Here is a 24815-nt window from a genome sequence, read left to right as displayed (position 1 = left end):
GATAGGTGCGTATTCCTACTCAACAATTTTCAGTAGAGGTTCTGCTTCATGAGCCTATATACTATATAGAAGGTAGGTATAAAATAGACTCACTAACTTTGACAACGGTTTACCGTTGATCTACTCTATCCAAACCCAAACAATCCTAGGATGGATTAGTTTTTTTTTGGTGACTAATGGTTTCAGTTTATTTAATTTGGCTCTAGAGTTTTTTTTGTTTCCACTCGACAGATTAAGAATTAATTTATGGTGGATATGAATTTTATTTAAGGGTCTATTGCTGATCAATTAATTGCTGCATACACAAGACGAAATTCGAATTACAATACTTACTCAAGCAGACAAATGAATTGACTATTTAATCAACCCAAATTAATTATTTAGCTCACAATTTTATTAAGCCAATTTATTGAGCTTATAACTAGTGAAATTTGAGATTTCACTCACTTCCAGCTTTATTTGTAAGAAATAAAATTTGATCTAAATAATGATTTATGAGAATTTTAAAAGGATGAGTTTAACTAATGATATATATCTTAAAATAAAATATTATCAATTGAATTCTTTAATAAAAAACATATAAAAACCTTCCCTGAACAAAACTTGTTATCACGACTGAAAAGTATTTTGTGGTCACCTTTATGTAAGCATCTCACGTCTTTCTGAATTATTCTTTTTCCCTCCTATATGCATGCTTTATTCTTGTGAATCCAAAAACATAAAAGACTCTCATCTCATAAATAATAAGAAAACAAAGGGGGCAATGCTCTAATTTTCCCAATCTCTTGGTTTGGCTTAATTGAACGACATACAATAACATAAAAAAAGAGGAAAAGATAGATCGATTTTGCTAAATTCTTGTTTCATTATGCAGTTTTAGGCGTGTTAACATGAAATTTAAATAAACAACAAAAAGATGCACATTACATACATAGTGGTTAAAAAAATGTAATCTGTAAAGTAATTGCCACATATAATTATTTTTATATAAAATTAATAATTAAAATTATTAGACAACATATTAAATTATCTAACAATTTTTAATTATAAATTTTACATAAATAATAAATACACGTGAATTTTCACCTAGATTAAAAACTTTTAATGAAGAACCAAGGAGAGAGTTTTGTCTTAATCTTGTTCTTCTCCTTAATGGTGTCCAAGCTAGGCTTCCATCCTTTCCCGGACATTTGCCTACTCAGATAATATTCCGGCCTCTCTTCAATGATTTCTGGCACTTGTTGTTCAATATTATTTCCCGCCATGTTTTCCTCCTTTCTCTGCAACATTTCATTGTTCCGCCAAAGCCTTGCGATCCAAGGAAGAAGCCTTGGAGAACACACCGCAAGATCGTTGTACTTGCAATGAAGTGTGGCAGAATAATTAACCATCATCACAATGCGGCGGCACTCTTCGCCGCTCAGTCCCACCGCCTTCCCTCGCTTCACCGGAAGCATGACGTACATTTTTCTCATCTCTAACTTCTTGTCAGCAGGCAATGGAGTTGGACTTCTCTCCTTCATGGCGGAGTATTATTATTATTATTATTATGCTAAGTGAGATGAGATAATAGCTACTAGGAATAGGAATAGAAATAGAATGAGAAATGAGAAGACTATAGTTTTAATTTAAAGTGAGATAGAATGTGAATTTAGTTATGTACGTAACTAGATGTAGATATACTGATGGTGTTGGTTAAACGGCTCCATCTTGTGACGGATATTAAATGGTGGAATTGGTAGTTTCATTTTCTTTGTTTGGGTCGTTGGCTTTCTAAGCGGAGTTACAAGTACATAATTACTTATTCACCATTTTTGACTTGAAAATTGGGCTGTTCCCCATATTTATTTATTAAATCTTTTTTTTTTGAAGAATAATGATTTTGGTAATTTTTTTATTTAGGGATTGTGAGTTGATGTATATAGGATGAGGTGGTGATGGTGGCCCATTTGTGTGTTCTTAATAGAAAAGTCTAGGGGTCAGCAATTTTATTGCATTTTGGCCAGTTGTAACCAGCAGAAAAAGGTGAGTCATTGGATGAAATCTCACAGCAATCTCACACCATCAAATCATCATTGATGGCTAATTGATGGCTACCAATCCCAAATATTGCTGGCCTAGCATTGCTCGTTCTTAATCTCTCCAATTACCTAACAGGAGATGAATTTAAGGGGAAAAGGAACCGTTCAACTACAACTAAGTTAACTAATTTTATTATATTATTATTGGTGGTGTGTGATGCACTATATTTTGAGCTATTCCATTTATTCAATATAATAATAATTTTTTTAATTTGTCTGTATTTATTGTTAATACTAAAAGTACATTTATAGTTCTGCTCAGTAGAATATTGTTTTCAAGTGTAATATAATGATATTTAAATATAAAGGATTAGTTTAAGTAAAATTAGTTTGTCGCAGATCAAGATTTAATTAAGTTGACAACTTTGTATAAGGAATCTGTACTTATATAATGCAAGACACTCTAATTAAAATTAAAGCAATATTTAAAACCCTTAGAATGGAATAATACTTCATTTTAAAAATAGGAACAGAAATATTGCTAAAAATTATTGTCAAGTGCCCTTTAGACAAAATAGAGAGTGTTGAGAAAGGATGGAGGGTCAAAGATGAAGTGTATTAAATCTACTTGTTAGGTTTGCAAACCTAACTTTAATGTGTGACATATTAGCAGGATGTATATCGATGGTGGAAAATAAAATTTGCAACTTAAGAAGAATGATAGCAACCATTGCAAAATGCAAATGACGGTCAGTCGGTCATATACCACAGCAATATGAAATGTATTATTATATAAAAAAACTGCAATAACATTTTTTCTGCTTTTGGGCCCTACTTCTCTTTCTTTCCTTACAAATTTTTTTTCGGTTGGAACTGATAGAAGCCCAACTGAAGTGGGAGAAAATAAGAAAGAACCCTATATCAGAGATTTTTTTTCGACTTTATCAGAGAGATTTTCTCACGGTTTTAGCAACATTTTGGGCTGTTGGGGAATAAAATAGTGTTCGGCTCCACTACTATCTTTTGATCTGTAAAAAAAAAATATTATTAGCATAATAAAAATTAATTATTATATATTTGTATATAAATATATTTATTATTCACATATTTTTAAGTTTTAACATATATTTTATATTTTATATTTTAATATATAATTAATTTAACCATTGGTTTGTAGCGTTCATTCTTGATGTACGTTTTTTAATTTTTTATTTCCAATTTTCATCGATAATTGTTTTTGTTTTAGAAATTTTCAATTGCTTGATTTTTGTAAGAACGAATGTGAAATTTCTCGTAGTTAGTGTTTTTGAATTTTTTTTTTATGATTATTGTCAAAACTATTCTAAAACTGAGCTTGGTTTTGCTGTTTATTGTTTTGCTCGTTGTATAAAATTGAGTTAAAAATTATGATTCACAAATTGAAAGTGTTAAAATTGAATATTAGTTGTATGTAATGGCTAATGGTCATTGCCTTTTACTCAGACCAAAGAAGATATACAAAGATCTAGATGATGGACAGTAACGCCTTTTGCTTGAGTTGGAATTTGTTCAATGACTTGCTAATCCCACGCTCTGACTGTTTTGTGATGGAAGAAGAAATTTGAGGCGAAAAATGGGAAAGAGAAAAAAAGGGTAATTAAATCATTTTGTTTAATTTATTTTCTGTATTTATCTCAATTCAATTCTATATACTTGGAACCAAACACAATACAATAAATTTATTTTGGTCTTTGTCTCTTAATTTTTATATCTTTCAATTTATGTCTCAGTAGTCCTAGTGTCTCCTCCAAATGCAGAAATAGATTGAAAATAGGAACAAGGGTATTATTCTTAAATTTGAGGGAAGTAGTTGCCATTCTAGAAGCTTTTGCTTTTGACTAGCATCTGTAGCTTTGATCTGTGTCAATGAATGATTACATAATGTTTAAGGGTATATTCCAAAAAGAAAATGTATAATTGAGGTGATTCTAAAAGTGATTAACTAACAAGAGGAGTGAGTCTAACGTACTACTCCATCAAATAAATAAGAGAAAGTATACTCTATATTTTACTGCTTAAGGGTAGTTAGATTCTCTAGAAGATTCCAGAATAGGGTCCAGAACAGGATTCCATCTTCTTTTCCCTTGGTACCCTAACCCCACACCCACACCAACAGGGGTAATTTTGTCTTCTCCGTGTTCCGTTGCCATCTTGAGACTCTTGTGGTTCTTGATATGAGTTTTGGCGATCTCCGATGGCGAAGCCTTTGAGTGCACCCTACTCGCCGGAACCAGCAGGTAAAGCTTTCCCGGTAGGAGCTCCTCGTCGGCCCCCAAGGGCGAGATCCGTCGCGTTCTTTGGAGTACGTCTGCGGGAGTGATGACGTGGCCGATTTGCTCGATCATAAGCTCCCCGGAGTTGAGTGGCAGCTTGATCCGGTGAACATTCCCGCTTGTGTCCACCACCATGGCCGTCGTCTTACTAGAGGTACAATAACAATTCCCCATGTTTATATGATTTTGATGATTAATTAAACCTAATGGTATATATAGGTGTTGATAGGGAACAGGAGTTAGTTACAAGTTGATGAGGGTGTTATATGAGTGTAAGAAGAGTGTGTGGGTTGGGTCAAGCATGGCCATTAACCACTTGATTTTGGAATGACGTGGAGTCAGGACAACTTTTGAATTAGTGCAAAAGACGCGCACACTTTATTCTTGTATTATTCTCCTTTATTTAATCTGTAACTTGCACTTCTAACCTTTATGCAACAGATTTAGTTTAGTTTATGGGCCAATCATATCACAAATTGGTTGCTTTAAATACTCAAGAAATGGTGCAGCTGAGAGGTGAGTGCATGGTATCTTTCCTACTTTTGAGTGATTGATTGATGGATTCCAATTCCCAACATATACCCAACTGTCACTACCACAAAACACGCAATCCGGTCATCCAAACCTTTTCATTTCAATTTTGATTCCACATATTCACTGCGCTTCACATTTTGTTACCTTAATTACCCTCTGATTTTTTCACTATATCTATTGGACTTTCTAGCTTGTGGTTGTGGATGTAAACAGCAACTTGGAATAATCCGAATCAATAACAACTATTTCTTAACATGAAATTAAGCATAAGTATCATAAAATGAAATAAACATTCTCCCCAACCATCTTTTCCCCCTATGCTTTAGATATATGTACATATACACAAAAAAAATCCATTCTTCTTGATGCTAGATAGTTATAGTTGTAGGTATGCCCTGGAACCTGCTTCCAAATATGAGAATCAAGGATGCTTAACAATTACAACAGGACACTTGGCATGCTTAGCACAATGATCACTAACGCTTCCAAGGAGTGCCCTGCAACAAGTTTACCCAATACTCTTCTTATTCATAAATTATAAATTTATAATCATAATCACATCTTTTATATATCCAAATTATACCTCTTAAAGAATCCATAGCTATGGGTTCCCATGACCAAGGTATCAGCCTCAAGTTTCTTCACAGCACTGCATATCACATTCTTGGCATCTCCACTACCAATTACTCTCTCCATACTCATCTGCATACCAAACCCATCATTGGTATAAAGTTCAAGAACAAAATACAAAACAAAAGGGTACATGCAAGAACGCCTACATACATTCGTAGTGTTCAATTTTCTGCAAATATCCCCAGCTCTTTCCATTACCGAGTTAGCCAAATCCTTTCCATACTTTTCCATAGTTGAAACAACATCACTTGAAAATATGTACCCTGTTAAAAAAAAGGTCAGAGAGTTTTTCCAAATTTATAGTAATTATTTATTTAATTCTAACTAAAAAACTAAAGTGGGAAGAAACTAATTAAGTAAGAAAAACCTGCAGCATCTAAGGGGTAAACAGAAGGGGGTGGCTTGACATAGAGGAGGACAAGTTTAACGTTGTCGACGTTGTCAGAAACAAGGTTGCTTAGACACCATGACAGCGCATACATACTCTCTTGGCTCTCATCCACAGCCACCATAATCTTCCTCTCTCTTTTCTCCATTTCCATTCCTCTATTCACTCTTCACTACCAGTGTTTGTTTTGGCCTTAGAATGTGGATAATGCTGAACCAAATGGGATTGGATTATGTATATATAGAACTTAGATCCTTGTGTTATTTCCGGATTTAATTTCTTCGTAGTAGTTAGAAATTAATACTATGTCAGTTGTCAATCAACATCGCATGGACTAATTAGCTTCTTGAAAAAAGTGGAACTTAGAATGTAATTCTAGACTTTTGGTTACTACTTACATTTGTGATTAAAATATATAAATTTATTTTAAAATATCTCTAAGTATGAGCTTAATAACATATTGACTTAGTCTTTGGCTTAAGAAACCAAATATCTAACGATGCTACGCCAAGTTATAATTTTGGTATGTTGCACAAAAGATCAACAAGGAAACAACCGTGTCATGTTCAGAATCCAAGTGAGGGAAAGCCCTATATATGTTTTTATTATACTAGGACTAGGATTGAAGAAGAACCAAACAAATTAGAGTATAGAAAATTAAGTATTTTAATTTAGTGGGAAATTCGATACAAATAAAAGTAGAGTGGAGTTTACTATGATTAAGCTAAATGTCAATGTCCAGTGTGTGCTGTTTACATCTCAGGCAATTGAATTGGATGTGGCTGTCTATTTCATATCCATAATCCATTGAATGAGTGGTTAGAATCGAAACTCCAAGGCATAAACTACCTCCCACAATAACGTAGCTTAAGGGATCATGAAAAAGCAGACAGAAAACTAATGTATAGAATGACACATATCTACTTGATCTTTAGGTAGGGACACAATAATATCATCGTTATTTTATTATAGTTATAATTATAATTATAATAGTTATTTGACTCAGGTTAATTTCTTACTTTGTAAAGTAGATTGAATAATTTGAAGTATCTCAATCAGACAAACTAGCTAACTGCATGTGTACATGTTGCGTTTTCTCCACAATTTCAAATATTACGTGTCAAGCCCTTATACATACTTGCGAATTGTTCGTTTGTGTGAAATCTATTGAAGAGATTAGAGATCCGTTAGTATTTAAAACATGTAACTAGTTATTTGACATAATAAAGAGAATAATTTTATGAACATAATTGAGCCAATTTAGCAAATAAAGAATTGTGTATTGTAAAACTTTAGTCGATAGAAGCATTGTAGCAATGTAGCATGTGTATAGGTATAGACATGCCTCTCAAGGGCCAGAAAAATATCACATTATTGCCCTCATCACTTACGGTTGATGGGTGAAATTGTAACCACCACTTAATCCATGCAACCTGGGAGATTATATGGGAACTGTGTGACTTGTGACTCTTCAATCTCCTCTTGGAAGAGCTATGCATATGCCCTATGTGCTTTCCTTTTCTTCTCAAGACATTCTTTATCAACTGGACAGACATTTTCATTGTTCTTTTCTTCATAGTCAACGACATCTTCATTGTATAGAGCTACATTATTTTTCTTGGGTCATAACTCATCAATTGGTGGTAAGCTTAACAGAGGTCTAAAAATTAAACTTAAATGAGACCTAAGCCCATGTTTAGGTGCCTCTAACTTTGGAAGTGATCAAACCCAACAACGGCCCAGATAGAAATAAACCTACCTAACTATGATACTGGCCCATCCCTTTTCCCCGTTTGGGAATAAAACCATATTAACATCATCATAATTTATTATTCTTTTCCCTTTTATTTTTTTAATCATACATGACCCTCAATCTTATATGATTTTTATCCATGCAAATTCATGTACTTTCAAGCTAAGACATCAACGTTCACAACTAGAACGATACCTTTCTAGCTCACATTCCTAATCAAACAAATGATAGAAATTTCCAAATTTTAGGTTGATTTATTGCATCCTTCCCTCCTTTATTCACTTTAATTAAAGACTTAGCTTAAACACAACTCAACAACGACAACATGCATTAACGGAACTAACTTGGTTACCAAACCACCACCACCAAATGGCTCCAACCCCCTAAAAATTACAATGTTTATAAATTACTATAGCTATACAAATAAATAATAATTAGATTCAGTTTATTTTATTAATAATATTATTTTTTTCTTACGCGGCTTTGGGTACTTAGCTAAGAACATTAACAAGATGAGTGGGTGGGGTCCACTTTTCTGAACGTAAGGCTCTTGTCCCTACATAATCCAATATTGTACCGACCACTTGCCCATAAAAATGTCACCAGAAAACTTTTAATCCCCCTATGAATTTGTGTGCTGCGATTTTGTGAATATGTGATTAGTGAATGTTCTAAATGACAAGGATTGCAAATAATTGTTGGATAAATCCAGAACAATTTGAAGGGAGGCGATAAGAACAAAAAAAACTATAAAGGATAAGCACTAAGACCTAAGCATTAAGTAACGTGTGTCAGCTTCCTCCCATACAGTATGAAATGCAATAAATATCATAGCCTTATTTTCTAATCGCAGGACACAATTAAAGATCCTAATTGCACAATACGCAATAATATTTATATGTACATCGTATTTGTCAAACATGTAACTATAAGAATTGAATTATTGAAGAATATGTTTAACTTGTGTGTTATTTCGTTTATGGATCAATCATGAAATAAGTTAGGAATTGAAGGATTTTAAAAAGGCGAAAAGGAGGTTGGCGTGGAAAGGAGAGTCACCGAATGTGGCTAATGATGCATTTGGGTGAGCGCGTTTTGGATTAATCTAACTCTATTATTCTAATTTTAGAAAAAGAAAATAATAATAATAAATAAATAAATAGAATGGGGCCCATTAATTCAAATTTCAGTTTGCTATGAACGTTTGTTACTTACCGTTGGCGAAGAAGGATCGTAGGCCCCAGATTTAAAACTGAGGGAAGTGCAGTGTTGGAACTGTTAGCGGAGGAGCACAGGAAAAATAAGGTACCTATCTTTCTTTCATAGTTGCAATAATTTGCAATTGTGCCCCCCCTTCTTCACTATAATAAATGAATACAAGTAAAGGTGCACAGGATCATACCATTTTGTTTTCTGTTTTATTTTTTATTTTTTAAATCTTACTAATAACTGTGCTACGAATATTAATCAAGAATGTTATAAATAAAGTATTTTAATAAGAAATATCATTTATTTTTATAAGTTTTATACGTATTAACCGTATTAGAAAAAATTACATTTTTTAATCTTTTTTCTCAATTTTAACATTTTTAATTGATTTGTAAGTTAATTAGCATTAACTGGCTAATTGATCAGTTGTGTATAACAAGTAATTAATATATAACTTTTTTAACTAACGCACTAATCTCTCTAATAGATTTTGTAAATTCATGAATAATATGTAGGTTTTGCTTCAGACAGTAGCTTAATCTGGTTATCTATTTAGAGACAAGAAAAAATTGAATTCCCGATTAAGCAATGTCACCAACCTTTGAGATGTTTAATTGTCAACGGAAGAAAATTTGATCAAAAAACGGGAAAGTTGAAAAGATCACCAATAAATGAAAACATAATTTTGAAATGTTGGGGAGGATGACATATATGATAAATAATTTTAATTTAAAAAAAATAATATAATTTTTTTAAAAAATTTATNACATATAAAGGAAAATATCCTCATACTGTTACGGAAGATAAAGAGGATGGTTATCCTCAAATGATTTAGTTTTAATATTCTAAGAAAAATATAATATCTCTTATAACTTGACTGAATAATTTAAGGAAAATATTGAACACCGCGAATGTCTTTGTCAACATATTTGACCAAATAAATGAACACTACGACTCCCTATCGAGATATAAATACTTTGTGCTACTATTTTAATTAATTATAATAGTATATGAATATTAATTACTAAAATTGATTATTAACTTAAAATATAAAATTGAAAATATAAATATATTAAAAAACCAAAAAAGTTATAATTTTATATGATTTTTAAATATTATACATAATTAATTTTAATATATAAATAATATTTTTATATTTTGCTATATCCAAACAATCATTCAATTTTTATAAAGTTCATATTTGTTACTATAAACCATTATTTCAAAATTAACAATATTTGAACCTTACAAGGCTGAAAGCTAAGGAAGTTAAAATAGTAATAACAATCTACTTACTAATCTGACCCTGCAAAGGGTAAAAGCGACCCTTCATAATTATGGTATCAGAAATTCAGTCACATTAATAATATTTCTATTTTAATAATTTCCCCCTTTTTCCTTAAGAACTTGCAAGGGCATTTTGGTAACTCCAAAGTTTTGCCCTGTATTTATAAACAAAGTTGAGATTCGAGAGAGAGAGAAAACAGGGGAACCCAAAAACAGAGTATCAGAAAGAATTCGAAAACAAACTTGAAAGAAACAGAGATCATAGGAAGCAAGAAAGATGGAAGAGGTTGTGATCATAATCAACGACTCGAAATTAATATCTCCGGTTGTTCCTCGCTGTAGAATATGTCACGAAGAAGAGTTTGAGAGCTCAACAACCTTGGAAGCACCATGTGCTTGTTCTGGAACTGTTAAGGTACAAACACATCAAAATTTTCTTCAGCTTCTGTTCTTCTCAATCGATTATTTATTTATTTACAATATTATTCTTCTTTTTCTTCTCAGGTATGATCAATAACTCTGTTTTTTTTTCCTTTACTATTCAGTTTGCTCATAGAGATTGCATACAGAGATGGTGCAACGAGAAAGGAAATACGATATGTGAATTATGTCTTCAGGTATGAACCAACCTCGATCATTCTTCTTCTTCTTCTTCTTCTTTATTTTTTTATTTTTTAATTGTTGGTGATAGCGTTGTTTTCATATCGTTTTAAAAAAGTTACAATCAGAATTTACTTTCCTGACGCTAATTAATTTTTTGGAATATTCATTTTCTTTTCTTCAATAAAGAAAAAGGGGAGAAAGAAAGAGAGTGTTTTAAGTTATGCATTTGTTGATAACTTGATATTAATTGACTTATTTATTAAGTTAAGAGCGAAACTAATATCTTGTTCCCTTCATACTTTTCTAACAATATCAAAAGAGAAGAGAAAGTTTAAAGTTACCACTTACCACCGTGTTACTATTTTATTCATTATTATTATTATTACAATGAAAATTAACTTTACTGAATACTGATGCTATTTAAAATATTTGTCGTGTGTTACTATTTATTTATTTATATTTGTTTGTCGGTATCGAGAAAAAAAGGGTGAGCTTCTCTATCCGGTTTTGACGTAATGGCTATAGCAACAAAATGATATTAACTTGCTTATTATTATTATTATTATTATTATTATTATTGTTATTATTGTTGTTGTTGTTGTTGTTGTTGTTGTTGTTGTTGTTGTTGTAATTTAGCTGTTTGGCTTATATAATTATATGTAAGCTCAATGTATATAGCTTTCCTTCTTAACTATTATTAGAATTTAGAAGTCCCACCGTATTAGTATTATATTTAGTTAATGTAGGAATGTTTATTTGTTGTTGGGGAATAGGATCACATAATTTGGCTCTTGTTCGGTTTAATATTAATTTCCATTTTGAAACTATTCTAGTAAAATAATAGGGCCTCTATGGGACGGTTTTGAATTGATATAATATAATATTTTCGTTCTCACCGACGTGGCGACGTGTTGCCACCCAATTTAATATTTTGTTATAAGACATGAATGTATTTCAGGTTTGTTAATTGTGATCGAGTTCATTTTGTTTTGTTTTTTTTTTTCTTTGCAGCAATATCAACCTGGATATACAGCAAAGCCTAAGAAGTCTCACATAAATGATGAAGCAATGTCCACTAGGTATTCTATAACATGTATATATGCAACTATGAATGTGAACTTATATTAGGACTAAATTAAGATGTGTTTGGATATTAAATTTGGAGAATGTGTTGTATTTATGTTAAGGATGGAGGAAGAAGAATCAAACGGAAGAATAGAGATAATGGATGAAGTGGAAGAGCAGCCAGAATGCAATGCTGCAACTCAAAGAAGCGCGTCTTGCTGTCGAACAATTGCATTAGCTGTAAGCATTTACGTGTTTTCTTGGCGGCGTTAATAAATTCGAATCTTTATTTCTTGCAGCAGCTTCGTAGGTGCCTTAGGTTGTACTTTGATAATACAACAAAATCAATTAATCAGTTTGGCTGGATTTGGAAAATTTAACGAGTCAATGACTCACATTGATTCTTTCAATATTGTCAACTAGATTAGAAAGGCTTGAATAATAATAGTTTATGTTCACATTTTCACTTCAAGACATAGGATTTGTGGACCCTGTATGCCATTTCGCATTTCCTTGAGTTTGTTTAATTTAAAGTATCTTCATGTAATAATTCTCTGGACTTATCTTTTGCAGTTTACATTTGTGTTGCTTGTAAGACATATATTCGCAGTGCTTTCAAGTGGAACGGAGGATTATCCATTTACACTTGTAACAGTAAGTCTATCATATTTGATACCCAATGTTCCTCATATATGATATTTATGCGTTTGGCTGTGGAACTGAATGGAACTTGAACTTGTCTTTGATGTAGGTTATTATACTAAAGGCTAGCGGAATAATTTTACCCATGTACATAATTATTAGAACGATCGGAGCCATTCACAACAGTGTTCAGCGACACTACGGGGATTATGAATATGCAATATCATTGTCTGCTACAAGTGACGAAAGCGAGTCAAGACGGCTTCATGCATATGCAACAAGTATATAAACATTATTTATGTATATTAATCAGGAGCATTATGAAAGATGCTTCTCGTCAATTTTTTTATTTTTTGGTTGAAACATTGAACATAAGTTCATAGAAAAAGCAATTTGAATTGAAATGAATTTCCCATTTACGCATGCAGCATTCATACCTTGTAGTTTGTATCACCCACCGACCTAACAATACCGAATAGGGGGAAGAAAAAGCCCAACCGAATTCGCCTGTTGTATTAACTTTAAAAACAAGTCTATTAGGAGAACTCCTAAACATGTACAACGGGTCAGGCTTCAATTTGTTAGTTGTAACCAATCACTATCGCTACAACTATTTACAAGCACGCCATCAACAAAAGTGGTATGTTGGACAACCAACATGAAAAGCAAGATGGCCCTTATCCCATCTGGATTGATTACTACAGAATCTGGCCACCAAAACCTTGTTTTTTCAAAAAAATGAATCATGGCAAACATATCTAGATTCTCTACAGCAATTAACATCGCTGCATAAGTTCTCTTGCTCTACTCTTAAGTTCATGGAGGGAGCTGTCACAACCACCTTCCTGATAACTCAAATTTGCAGCAGCCTTGTTCAACATTTTCATTACAACTATCATCTCATCAACCCATTCCTGATTTGGAGAGTTTGTTTCAAGAGACGCATTTCTAGATTTACCATAAGAGGCCTCAAATTCTTTGGACTTAGCAGCAGCCTTCTGAAGCACGGAAGTTGGAAGCCCTGCAACAAATTTAATGTTACTTTGTTATAACAAGAACTGGCTAAGAACTATTTAACATATTAAAAAGAAATCGCAGACAATTTTCAAAGTGGAAAAGAATAATACCTGCCAACCGTGCAACATTAACACCATAGCTCTTGGGACATGCACCAGGGGTCAGCCTATAAAGAAAGGTGACTTCATCCACGCCAATTGTTCCACTACCAACTTGGCATGCCATATGGCAGAGGGAGACCTTCACAACAATATATGAAAGACAAACTAAGAACTACTAAACAAAATAGAAAACTGGAAATTCCATAACATATAATGTAAGACTTCAATAGCATATCTTAAAAGGCTACTTGTGAACCCATGGGTACACATAACTAACACAAATGAGCTCAAATATCTCTTCTGAGCATCGGAGGATGGGTTTAATTATCGTGTATGAAACACACATGGAATACCTTGGGATCTTTGTAATAATCGATAGCTAATCGATGATAATGTGTAGAAAACAATCCACGACACTGAACCTTCCGCACAAAATGTTCTAGAACAGATTCCCTGCATAGTAAGAAATCAAATATCAAATATTAATAAAGACATCATAGGGTATAGAAGTATTCCAGTCCCACAAAAGACTTACGCAATGGCTTGCCCATCAGAAGTTGAGGTCCCACGCCCAAGCTCATCAAGAGCCACCAATGAATTACGAGTGGCTGAAGACTGTATTCATCATCAAACACATTTAGAGTATGAATACTTTAATCAGATCAAATTCATATACGTAATAGATCTAAAATATGTAACAAGCCAAATAAAAGGGTTCATAAAGCTTGTCCTAAGTCCGTTTTATTATCGTGCCTACTTAACCCTTATTTCACGTTATTAAAGTTGATGCCAGAGGGGTCTCACCAGCATTGTTGCAGTTTCTGAAAGCTCAGTTAAAAATGTACTCTGGCCAGCCATGATATTATCTTTGGCACCCATGCGAACAAAGATACGGTCCACAGGTGACAAATCAAAACTCTCTGCTGGGACATCAGCCCCTACCTGCAGAAGAAAACATGTTATTAAATTATCAAATGCTCTGCCACACTCTTTTGCACCTCAGCAGCTTCACCTGGGCCAAAACCACCGCCAAGCAAACTTGGCGAAGGAGAGTTGACTTTCCACCCATGTTAGGACCAGTTAGAAGAATAAAGTTGGCATCGTGTTGACCACCAATTGATATGTCATTGGGTACAAAGGCCCCCTTTCCTAAGGAATCACTCCTAAGGACTGGGTGTCCCAAACTTTTAGCAGAGAGGTAAGGACTGTCTTTGGTAGATAGCATGCTTAAAAAACTTGGTCTGCATGTTGGCCCTTCATAGTAATCACGAGCAATAGCTAAACTGATCAAAACATCCAGCTCTGCAATATGTTGGTGGCATCCAGTTTAAGCCATAAACAAAGAAATGCTTTTGATTTTCTATTTAAATGCATGAAAATTTTATCTTGGAAAAAATATCCTAAAGGAAAGGAGTGTATTGAATCAAGATAAGAAAGGCTAAAACAAAGAGAATCATTTCAGCAGAAGAAATATAGTGAGCAAACAATAGGCACAATACAAAATTTGACAGCTGAACATGTACAAGACATGCATCTTTCACATTTTCATTTAATCTTCTTGTAATCTTGTATTGATCAAATGGTACCAGGTTAATGTTTGTACATTCCCCCTCCATGGGCAATAGGAAAGTCATTATTTTAAAAATACTAATTTTACAGTTTCAATTCATATTTCTGGTCGTAATACAATAAAATGACAACCTTGTCACTAATGAGGCTTAAGCAGGAGTGCTATTAATTGGGTTCAGAAGAGCAATAAGTACCAGCTGTAGTAGACACCAATTGCCTCCACTTAGTATGATTTTCACAAAAGCGTCCAATTAATCTCTGCAATGTACTTTTCAATAAGGACTCCTTTTCAGATTCAGCTTGGGAGAGTTCTCCCAGGAACTTTTTAATAGCAGGAGTCCAGTACCTAAAGAAGCCCTGCATGGACCAAATGAAGAAATCAAAAGAATGATTAATTCATGTTAAAAGGACATATTTCAACCCAGAAGCAAAGGGTGAATATTGTCGAGCAATAATAAAAGCTATCTTGCCATATCCCTAAGTAATGTAGGACTTCTAATAATTCACTTCTGTTAACTGATATAAAATACCAAGACCCGCCAGCATAATAAATGGGCTAAACTAAGGCAAGGATACTTAGAACTAGAATCCAACAAATTAATACCGCAGACTGTTATATTCAGACATGAGAATCAAACAGATAGTACCAAACAGTTTCCAATTTTGTTCGCATTAAATTGTCAAAACATTGACCTTACTTTTTTAGATGAACGCAGCTCATAGTCCCGAGGAACTTTCCCACGAAAATTTTCTGGGACTTCTAAAAGGTATGTGTCCTTTCCAACAGTGACATAAGTGATCTGTAACACAAATAAGAGCATTCAAATGTTGATTTTATGCACAATAAAAGGACTAAACTCATTGTTTCCATCTGAGGTCTTGGTCTTACAGATGTGTCTCCAAGCAATTTCCTTTGTTCAATAAGATGTTTTGATAAACTCGACTCAATTTCTTTAACTGCCTTACAGGCTGAGTCATACTCAGGGTCAACTCCTTCATGAGGTATTACACGGCCTGAATTATTGGCTTCCACCCAATCAAAGGCATCCTTGAAATGGTTCAGAGCCAAGCAGACATCAGGAAGAACTTTTCCTACAGTTGACAACATACAATACCTCAAACAGTAGCCCAGAGTAATTTTATAGCATATTTCATTGAGATAACCATACCAGGTGTTAACAGATGATGGAGTAGTCTAGATTTGACATCATTCAGAATAACGCCAAGAGAAGAGCATGCTTGCAACATTAGTTCACAACCACGAAGAGCAGAAATAAACTCTTGTAGTTGTTTCTTTGCTGCATCCTCATACAGAACCACTTTATTAGCATTCCTTCCATTAGCTTCACTACATTCATGAAAAAGAAAAGTGAGTACTTAAGAATATGATCAGTGAGGCAAGTATAAATAATTAAACATCACACCGTTGCATAGATATCTTTTACCTAGTGGAGAAGATGCGGGCCAGCAATCGCTCCATGTCAGGTAACCTTGACAAAGCTTTTCGAAATTCTAGTGCATAAGGTAAATTAACTCCCTAAAAAGCAGAAACTATTATTACTAATATGTATTGATTCTGAATCTGTTGATTATGATAAAATCAATCTTAACATCTAAATGGCATAATATTAAGCACCACTAGCATAAAATCATGAAGGATCATAAAAAACAGAAGTAACAATGATGGCCAAGAAAACCCACCTTTAAACTAGTAATGGCTTCCTGGCGCTCCTTAATTAACTCTATATGACATAATGGTCTTGCAAGCCATGCCCTTAGTAGTCTCTTTCCAAATGCGGTAACACAATGGTTTAATTGGGAATACAGAGTACTGTAAGATTATCATCATTTCAGTTAAAATATAAACAAAATATCCCCATTGTATTAAAATAAAGGAGTAACGATATTGAATGTGACAATGATAAGCATACCCTGAAGAATCTCCATTTCTGCTATTCTCAAAAATTTCAAGATTCTCCAAGGCTGCTGCATCAAGAACCATGTATGGTTTTGAGGCAAGATCACAGAAGCCAGAACATGGAAGTAACTCAAAGTGTGCAAATCTAAGCAATGCCTCATCTAAGAAAGCCTGTTTCAGATAATATAGAGCACCCCCAAGAGCTGAAAGTGCACTTTTATTGTCATTGACAGTTTTCACCAGCTCCAGCAAAACATCTGGCAAGCAACCTAGCTCATTATCTTCTAGACTAACTTCATCAGTGTGCCTGTAAATTCTCTTCAATTGATCCACGGTTTTTTCAGCATCCCAAAACTCCACATTAGGAACTAATTCATTCACTAGAGGATTTCTAGTATGCTTCAGCAGTACTCTCTCTGTTTCAGCACTGAGCACTTCAGCAGGTTTCACAATTTCAACTGGCCTAATCTCAGACAAGATGCAGCATAAAGCACTGCATTCCAAGTCATCCTTAAACTGTGGTGCAGAGAAGCAAACCCATTATTGAGATTCTGAGCAAACATAATTAATAAACATAAAGTAAAAATGCATCCTTGAAATAAAAATCTCCACCCCCAAAAAGATCTTAAGCCCTATCTGCCTCCATTTGTCTTTATTCCCAATAGAGGTAAAAGGATTGGGTGCTTAACTAAATTATTGACATTAGCAGCATTCATGTAAGATTTTGACTAAGTCAATGCATGTGGATTTTTCCAGAGACTCAAAATTGTAGAGTCGCACCTGTCCAAGAATGATTCTGCTTGTGGCAACATCGACTATACAAAGTCCATAAATGCGCTCTGAAACTTCATTTGCGTTGTTTTCATGTTGCTCTGTCAGTGCCATCAAATACGCAGCTTCTGGGTTTGCTGACAGCAACTCCCCATCAGTTAGTGTGCCTTTTGTAACCACTGCACATATTTCCCGTCTCACAACCTAGAAGAAATAGATATCTAACTTATAGAGCAATGTTCTTCTATCAACAATAAGGTACTATCAAATGGAATCAAATGTGAGGAAAAAGAGAAGTAAAATATAAAACACTATTTGAAAGTACATGAAGCGTGCATTACTGGATAAGAAAGAATTATTTTTCTAGTTATTGTGATATAATCAGACCTTATCTTTTGAGCCATTCTTGCGACGAAGCTCTAACTGTACAGGTGTTTCAGTCTGCTCTATAACAAGAACTCGGTAACCCTGCTCCACCAATACAATTCAGTAAGTTCTTAGTTTCAGAGGCTGCCTTGTTGGACGTGCTCATTAGAACAGCAGACATTAAAAAAGTATCAATGCAAAAAGTTTCTCCACATTCATTGAGAAATTCCTCTCCGGAAAACCACAATGAGGTTGTTCCCCCTGACAATAGCACATGTAATGATGTAAATCAACATGAGAGAGGGAGTATAAATGTAGTATTGACCAGAGATTAATCTGCATGATTCAGTATAAAAAATTTGAGATTCTGAAGTAGGTCTACAACTCTTGAACATTTATACTTACCTTCATATACTGCAAGTCAAGCTCTTTCACTCCTACATGTGCATCCATCTCAAAAAGTTCATAAAATTTACCCATCTGTACCAGCAAAAAAATATGGAAACTGAAATTCATTTGGTTGTAGGGATGGGTCAACAGCATCAACAAAACTTAACCAACTCAAACCTTGAAAAATAAAACTTTGTCCATATGCTTTGACTTGAACTCCCACCATTGTTTCTGCATTCATTAAATGACCACATAAATAACATTCACCCTTGAGAATTCACCATAACACTTTAGCAGTAATTACCTGGCCATCTGACAAACTCCTTAAGAAATCAGGAGGCAAATAGAGAGTTCTTGGATCATAATTTTCATCAGTAGGACGCCTTCGTTTAGCATCCCTGCGGTCTCTGTAAGAAGACCATATTTATCATAAATCTTTAAAATAAATATACAAATTAAGATACCAAAAAACATAGCAATAACAATTCTGATTAGAACCAGTTGCACAGAAAGAGTAGATGACAACATTCAACACTCACTCTCTGAGAAAGCGAAATTTCTGAGCATCCCTTGTCGCAAATCTTTCAGAGGCATCATCAATTGCCACATTGTCAACGCCATTGGATATCTTTTTAGCTTCAAAGACATGACCAAAATTATAAATTACAAAATATATTGAACTTGGCAGTTCAGTTACCCAGTGACAATATAAGAAGCAGCCTCTCAAAGCTGATGCCACTGAAAGGGGAAAATTACTTAACAGGTTGCATTTGACCATTAATCTTCCTTATTTGAAGGACAACCACAAGCAATTTACTTCCAAATTTGAAAATTACCAGATTTAACGGCCACAACCCCACCCCAACTTAAAATAAAAACAATAAAAAAATCATTCAATAAGGAGCTGCATTAGTCACATAACTGAAAACTGGGTCTCAAAGTACATAGATTAATAATAAATAAAACCCAAAAATAATCACTCACTATCCGAAGTACTTGAAGGCTCCAATACTGAGAACTTGAAAGCTCCCTTAACACCACCAGCTTCCTCGACGTTCTTGCTCTTTTTTGCAGGCTCCGGTTTCTCTGTTCCACTCATTTTCCGCTTCTTGGGCTCCACCTTCGCACTTGACTTTCTTTTAGACCTCTCTGCAGCAGCATCTTCATAGTCATCTTCCTCGTTGTCTAGCTCCACGTCATCTTCCTCCTCGGCGCCTTCATCCACCGCATTCTTCCCCCAATCTTCATCCGAATCATCACTGCCACAATTACCATCATCAACACCTTTGGGACTTCCATCACTCTCGTCGTCGTCAATCACCATCTTCCTAACAATGGGGATGTCGCAGCTGCGACGCAACCGTTTAAGCTTCTTGACAGACGATGAAGAATCCTGAACCCATTCGAACTTCTCCTTGGAAAGGTCGAGCGATTCCTCTTCGTCATCGTCGTATAACACTAAATGCTTAGAAGTGGCATTATCGAACGATTTGACGGTACCTTCGTACCATGCTTTATCAAGAGGCCAATAAACCTTGATCCTTTTTCCAATGACGTCATCGGAGTATAGAGGAGAAGAAGCTCCGACGAGAAGAATGGGTTTGGGATTAGAAGGGGAAGGCGTGGGAGGGGTAGGGCTAGGGTTAGGGTTTAGCTTAGAGGTTTTATTGTTGCTGATGGATTTGGAATCGGAGAGAATGGGAGAAGGAGAAGGAGAAGAAGAAGTGGATTTGGAGAAGAAAGCAGTGATTTGGCGCTGTTGATTCACCAGCGGCGATCGACCGTTGGTGTTGCGACGCATCTTAGCGATCAGTGTGTGTGAGTGGTGTTTTTGAACAAACACAGAAAATGACAAAGTAATGTAGTATCAACTATCAAGTATGAAGCATGCGTATTGCAAAGCTTGGGAGATTAGTGGCGATAACCAATTAATAATTACAAGAGGTGGCGGGAAATGCTTCTCGTTCTGGCGGGAATTCTCTCCACTCTGTTACACTTCCCCTTCACTTCTTTAACCGGATTCTTAATTTCTTACCAAAATTACGAAAAAATAACAATACTTTTTTGACAAATTACTTAAATAAATTGAAATATAACTAAAATTACTCGATTATAACTTTTTACAATTTGTTATTCGAATAAACTTTTTCATAATTTTATGTAAATTGTTACAGAATAGAAAAGTTTACTAAACACAAAAAATTACATAACCTAACACGAATTAAGAAGAAAAGTTGGTTGACTAAAAACTATTACACATTATAGCGCTTTTTGAAAAATAACAAACATGCATAAATCGCTAGAGAGTGTAGCAAAAGTAGAGGTTAATAGAATATGTGGGAGGAAGCTAACGATTATACATAGTTAAACTCCTTGTATACAATAGTGAAAGGCAAATGTAAAGTAATTAAGTGTCATTCTTCACAATAAAAAGTGAGAAGAGTTTTTTATAAAATATTTTTATGGCAGTTACATATTTAACTTAAGTTGGATTTGGTAAAACTTTTTTAAAAGGTGTTTGTACTTTTAAAAAGCACAAGCACCTCATTTTGCTTTTGATAAATTAAAAAGTTCAAGTGTTTATGCTTGTAACTTTTAAAAGTAAAAGCACCTCAGTTGAAATTTTTTAAAGTTGACGTGTACTTATCAAATTTTATTTATTTTCTTTCACATATTTCTCGCTATTATATTGTTGTTGAAATCTTTGTATATTTCTAACTTCTCATTCTAACCTTTACAAATTCTAACACAAGTTTTCATATATTTTTTATTTTTCAACCTAATCTTTACAAATTTTAACACAAATACATCTCTATTACATATTAGTTATGAACTTCAATCTATTTATATTATTTGTTTGTGCGTTATTTTTGTATTTTTTTCAGTAGATCTATTATCTTTGTTTCTTTTTTATTTGTTCTTTGAAATGTAAAGAGGTTGACTTGGTTTATAAAAACCAATTATAAAATTTTTCTTGCAAGAACATTAGTCAAAATTATAATAACAACATATATATATATATATGTAAATATAGATATATAATCATAAGAGTTGTTTATTTGAAATATGTGATCCATTTTTTGTGATCTGTAAAGATGAGCCAATATATACAAGTGGGTAATATGTATCCAGTACTAACATTGGATTACATACAAATTTTAGTATTGACTAATGATAACTTTATTTATATTAGTACAATCAAGTAAATATTTAAACTATTAGTCTCTAAAATTTGAGTTAGGTAATTTAGTATTTTTAATAATGATGTTTAGGATAAAATAAATTTTTATGATAGTTATATAAAATTTTAAATTTAAAAAATAAAAGAGTTTATTTATTATATTTATGTTTATTTTGAATTTTTTATTTTAAAATTATTTTATTTTAAAATATTATATAAAATTTTAAAGAATTTAAAGAAATAAATTATTCTTCGTTATAAACATGTTTATTATAATTTTTTTAAGTTTTAAAAGCTATTTTATCAAACACAATTATGGAGTTTGTATTTATTAAAAATCATTTTTAATTTGATTTTACTTTTATTATCAAAATTTTGCCAAATACACTAATACTTTTCTTTAAACAAATCTTTTTCTAACAATTTTTTTTCTAACAATTTAACTGAAACAAACTCTAATAGAAGGAGTTAATACTTAATTTGATCCCTTAAATTTGAAGTTGGATTCAATTTAACCTTTAAAATTTTAATGGACTCAAATTAGACCTGAAAATTTATAATCCTAACTCACATTAATTCTTGAGCTAATCTTCGTTAACGACGTGTTGATTTGATATATTAATTTGTTGTGATTTGAATTTCTTACCTAAGTTCCATATGATCAAGATTTATTAGAATTCTAAAACCTTGATTGTTGCTCCCAAACCCGCAAAATTTTTTAAATTAATCTTGTTATTATTATCTTCATAAGAATGTCTAGAGCTAATCAAACATTTAGAAAATCTAATAAGTCTTAATCACATAAAATATAAATAAAGAGTCAAAATCTTAAAAAATTAGCATGTAAAATCTACATATCATTTATAAAAATCAACTTAAAAACTAACTTGAATTACTATTATAAATTTTAGAAGTTATATTAAATTAATTATAATTTTAAAAATTAATTTAAATCCAATCTTAAATTTCAAAAGTCAAATTAAATATTAACTCATAATAAAAGTGTTATGGTCTAATTCCTCAACTTAACCTAGGACTATTACTAGCCTAAGAATCGTGTTTTTTAAATGCTGGTTCATAAGAAGTAATATCTGATACATATCGCAATTAGATTAGTAATAAATCTAGACAGATTTCATTCAAATTTCATTAAGATCTTTCATTCACTCAAGCACTATAAATACACATTCAGAATATATTATCAAACTCTAATCCTTATATTTCTCATCATTTCTTGTAGGTAGGCTACCATCAATTCTTGGAACGAAGATTCGAAAATTTGCCATCCTCTTCCTTAGAATTCTCTCAACTTAAAATTCAGGCAAGTTCTACTCCAAAAAAAAAAATCAGAAAAAAAGTTTATCTCCTTTTAATAACTATATATATTTGTCATTTCAGCAATTTTTTTTTAACATTCACAATATTCTAACATGAAACATTGTATAAGAGAAAAACATGCATGTATAACTAACACATGCTCTAAATTAATCTCATTTTAAAAAAGTTATATATTTAATAATATCAATTTAATAAAATAAATTATTATTTTTGCCTCTAAAAAAAATTTATTTTTGATAAATATATAATTTTTTCATAAGTGAAAAAACTGCATGTACAACTTAAACTAATCCCTTAGTTGTCATATACATGCTCTAAATAATCTCAAAAAAAGTTATAGGAATATTTCATTATATCAATCCATTAGAACAAACACTCATTTTAGTTAAGGGTATTTATGGGTCGAATAAAATCGAATTTGTCCTGATCCATATTCGACACAAAATATACACTGAATCTATTTTTTAGATTTTAACTCGGCATTAGACTCGATAAAACTTAAATATTTTCGGGTCATAAGTATACCGAGTATAAATTCGGTAAAAACTGAATCTTTAAAACTTTAATAATAATTTATAAAAAAATTTATTTATACAAAATTTATTTATCATGTACATATTTATAAAAAAAAAACTTGTTACAAAAAAATTGATATCCATATTTGAACTTGAATTTGTTTATAAATTCTAATTTGATACTTTTTTATCTATTTTCTAATTTAACAAGTGTGATTAAAAATAAAACAATAAGCTTATAATTAATATAACATAATACTAAAATTAATTTAAAACATATATACATTTTTTAGTTCCTTTAAAACGCATATAGATCAGGTGAAACCGGGTTTGTCTTAACTCGGATCCGACCCAAAATAATAATTTAGTCTATTTTTGAAACATTTATGCAATCCTAAACCCAGTAAAATTATACCAAATTAATTTCTAAAATATTTTAGGCCGGGCTGAATTTCGGGCGAGTCGGGCCGTATGCCCCTTAATTTTAGTATTCTGAGTGGCTGCACCCTTGGGACACCCTTGGGGGAGTTATGCATTTTGATTTGATCAGCTCTTCTTAAGGGGGCGTTTTTTTGTTTCTTTGTTCATTATATTTTCGTATACTAGTGAAATGAATATCTGATATATTTATTTTTCACATTGTTTAATATTTTTATTGTCTACCTATACTTTTTCTTAAAGAAATTAATTTGGAGGAAAATTTTTATTTGTATACTATTTTTTTTTTTATTTATTGTTCTTTTTTATTGTAGACATGATTTATGATAAAATTTAATAGGATCATTTGATTTATGTAATTGACTTCACTAAATTACATAAGGTTTTGTTGTTACTTTTTTTTTATTGTTATCTTTTACCCTTCACTAAAAAAATTGTCATAAAAGATTGACTTAAAAATTAAAATCATCACATTTAAAAGATAAAAAGATCTATTTTTTTAATAGGCTTGTAAAAAATTTTGAATATTTCTTCCTATATTTAGTTTATTACTTTATTTTGTCAAATTGAGATCATTATTAAAGAATAAAAATATTAGTTTTTTTTAAAAGCTATTTTGTCAAAAATTAAATATTTTAAATAATAATATAACAATTTATTCCAATCCAATAGTAGAAATATTTTTATGTAAAAATAAAAATCACATCTTAATATAGAAGCTATAAATTGGGAAAATATCATATTCTTCCTAATGATCAAGTTTT

The 24815-nt window shown here is 32.4% G+C and overlaps 5 protein-coding genes across 5 annotated transcripts; 1 reads left to right on the top strand and 4 right to left on the bottom strand.

The window, feature by feature from the left end:
- Nucleotides 1–896: 896 nt before the first annotated feature.
- On the bottom strand, nucleotides 897–1532 carry LOC107492297 (uncharacterized; the record flags this gene model as incomplete). The annotated part of the gene is made up of 1 exon (XM_016113298.3): nucleotides 897–1532. A coding segment is annotated over one exon (441 nt), but the record flags the coding sequence as incomplete, so codon positions are not given.
- Nucleotides 1533–3822: 2290 nt separating this feature from the next.
- Nucleotides 3823–4611, bottom strand: LOC127748580 (uncharacterized). The gene has a single exon (XM_052263468.1). The coding sequence runs from the start codon at nucleotides 4505–4507 to the stop codon at nucleotides 4076–4078; it is 432 nt and encodes a 143-aa protein (XP_052119428.1). The 5' UTR covers nucleotides 4508–4611; the 3' UTR covers nucleotides 3823–4075.
- Nucleotides 4612–4940: 329 nt separating this feature from the next.
- LOC107492389 (universal stress protein A-like protein) lies at nucleotides 4941–6154 on the bottom strand. Its single transcript, XM_016113413.3, has 4 exons — nucleotides 5868–6154; nucleotides 5651–5763; nucleotides 5451–5569; nucleotides 4941–5364 (listed from the first exon to the last, which is right to left on the bottom strand). The coding sequence occupies exons 1-4, from the start codon at nucleotides 6040–6042 to the stop codon at nucleotides 5289–5291; spliced, it is 483 nt and encodes a 160-aa protein (XP_015968899.1). The 5' UTR covers nucleotides 6043–6154; the 3' UTR covers nucleotides 4941–5288.
- Nucleotides 6155–10340: 4186 nt separating this feature from the next.
- Nucleotides 10341–12870, top strand: LOC107492387 (uncharacterized). Its single transcript, XM_016113411.3, has 6 exons — nucleotides 10341–10552; nucleotides 10683–10754; nucleotides 11752–11819; nucleotides 11928–12045; nucleotides 12379–12459; nucleotides 12557–12870. The coding sequence occupies exons 1-6, from the start codon at nucleotides 10415–10417 to the stop codon at nucleotides 12734–12736; spliced, it is 657 nt and encodes a 218-aa protein (XP_015968897.1). The 5' UTR covers nucleotides 10341–10414; the 3' UTR covers nucleotides 12737–12870.
- Nucleotides 12871–12926: 56 nt separating this feature from the next.
- LOC107492388 (DNA mismatch repair protein MSH6) lies at nucleotides 12927–20594 on the bottom strand. Its single transcript, XM_016113412.3, has 21 exons — nucleotides 19564–20594; nucleotides 19119–19215; nucleotides 18884–18986; nucleotides 18757–18810; nucleotides 18595–18669; nucleotides 18388–18450; nucleotides 18211–18294; nucleotides 17833–18027; nucleotides 17066–17568; nucleotides 16836–16965; nucleotides 16580–16671; nucleotides 16304–16482; nucleotides 16024–16226; nucleotides 15833–15934; nucleotides 15329–15491; nucleotides 14578–14867; nucleotides 14370–14507; nucleotides 14101–14180; nucleotides 13919–14018; nucleotides 13575–13704; nucleotides 12927–13468 (listed from the first exon to the last, which is right to left on the bottom strand). The coding sequence occupies exons 1-21, from the start codon at nucleotides 20378–20380 to the stop codon at nucleotides 13224–13226; spliced, it is 3843 nt and encodes a 1280-aa protein (XP_015968898.1). The 5' UTR covers nucleotides 20381–20594; the 3' UTR covers nucleotides 12927–13223.
- Between the last annotated feature and the right edge of the window lie 4221 nt (nucleotides 20595–24815).

The sequence above is a fragment of the Arachis duranensis genome, chromosome 6, assembly GCF_000817695.3.
Source record: "Arachis duranensis cultivar V14167 chromosome 6, aradu.V14167.gnm2.J7QH, whole genome shotgun sequence".
NCBI lineage: Eukaryota > Viridiplantae > Streptophyta > Magnoliopsida > Fabales > Fabaceae > Arachis > Arachis duranensis.
This window is presented reverse-complemented; position numbering and strand designations above follow the sequence as displayed.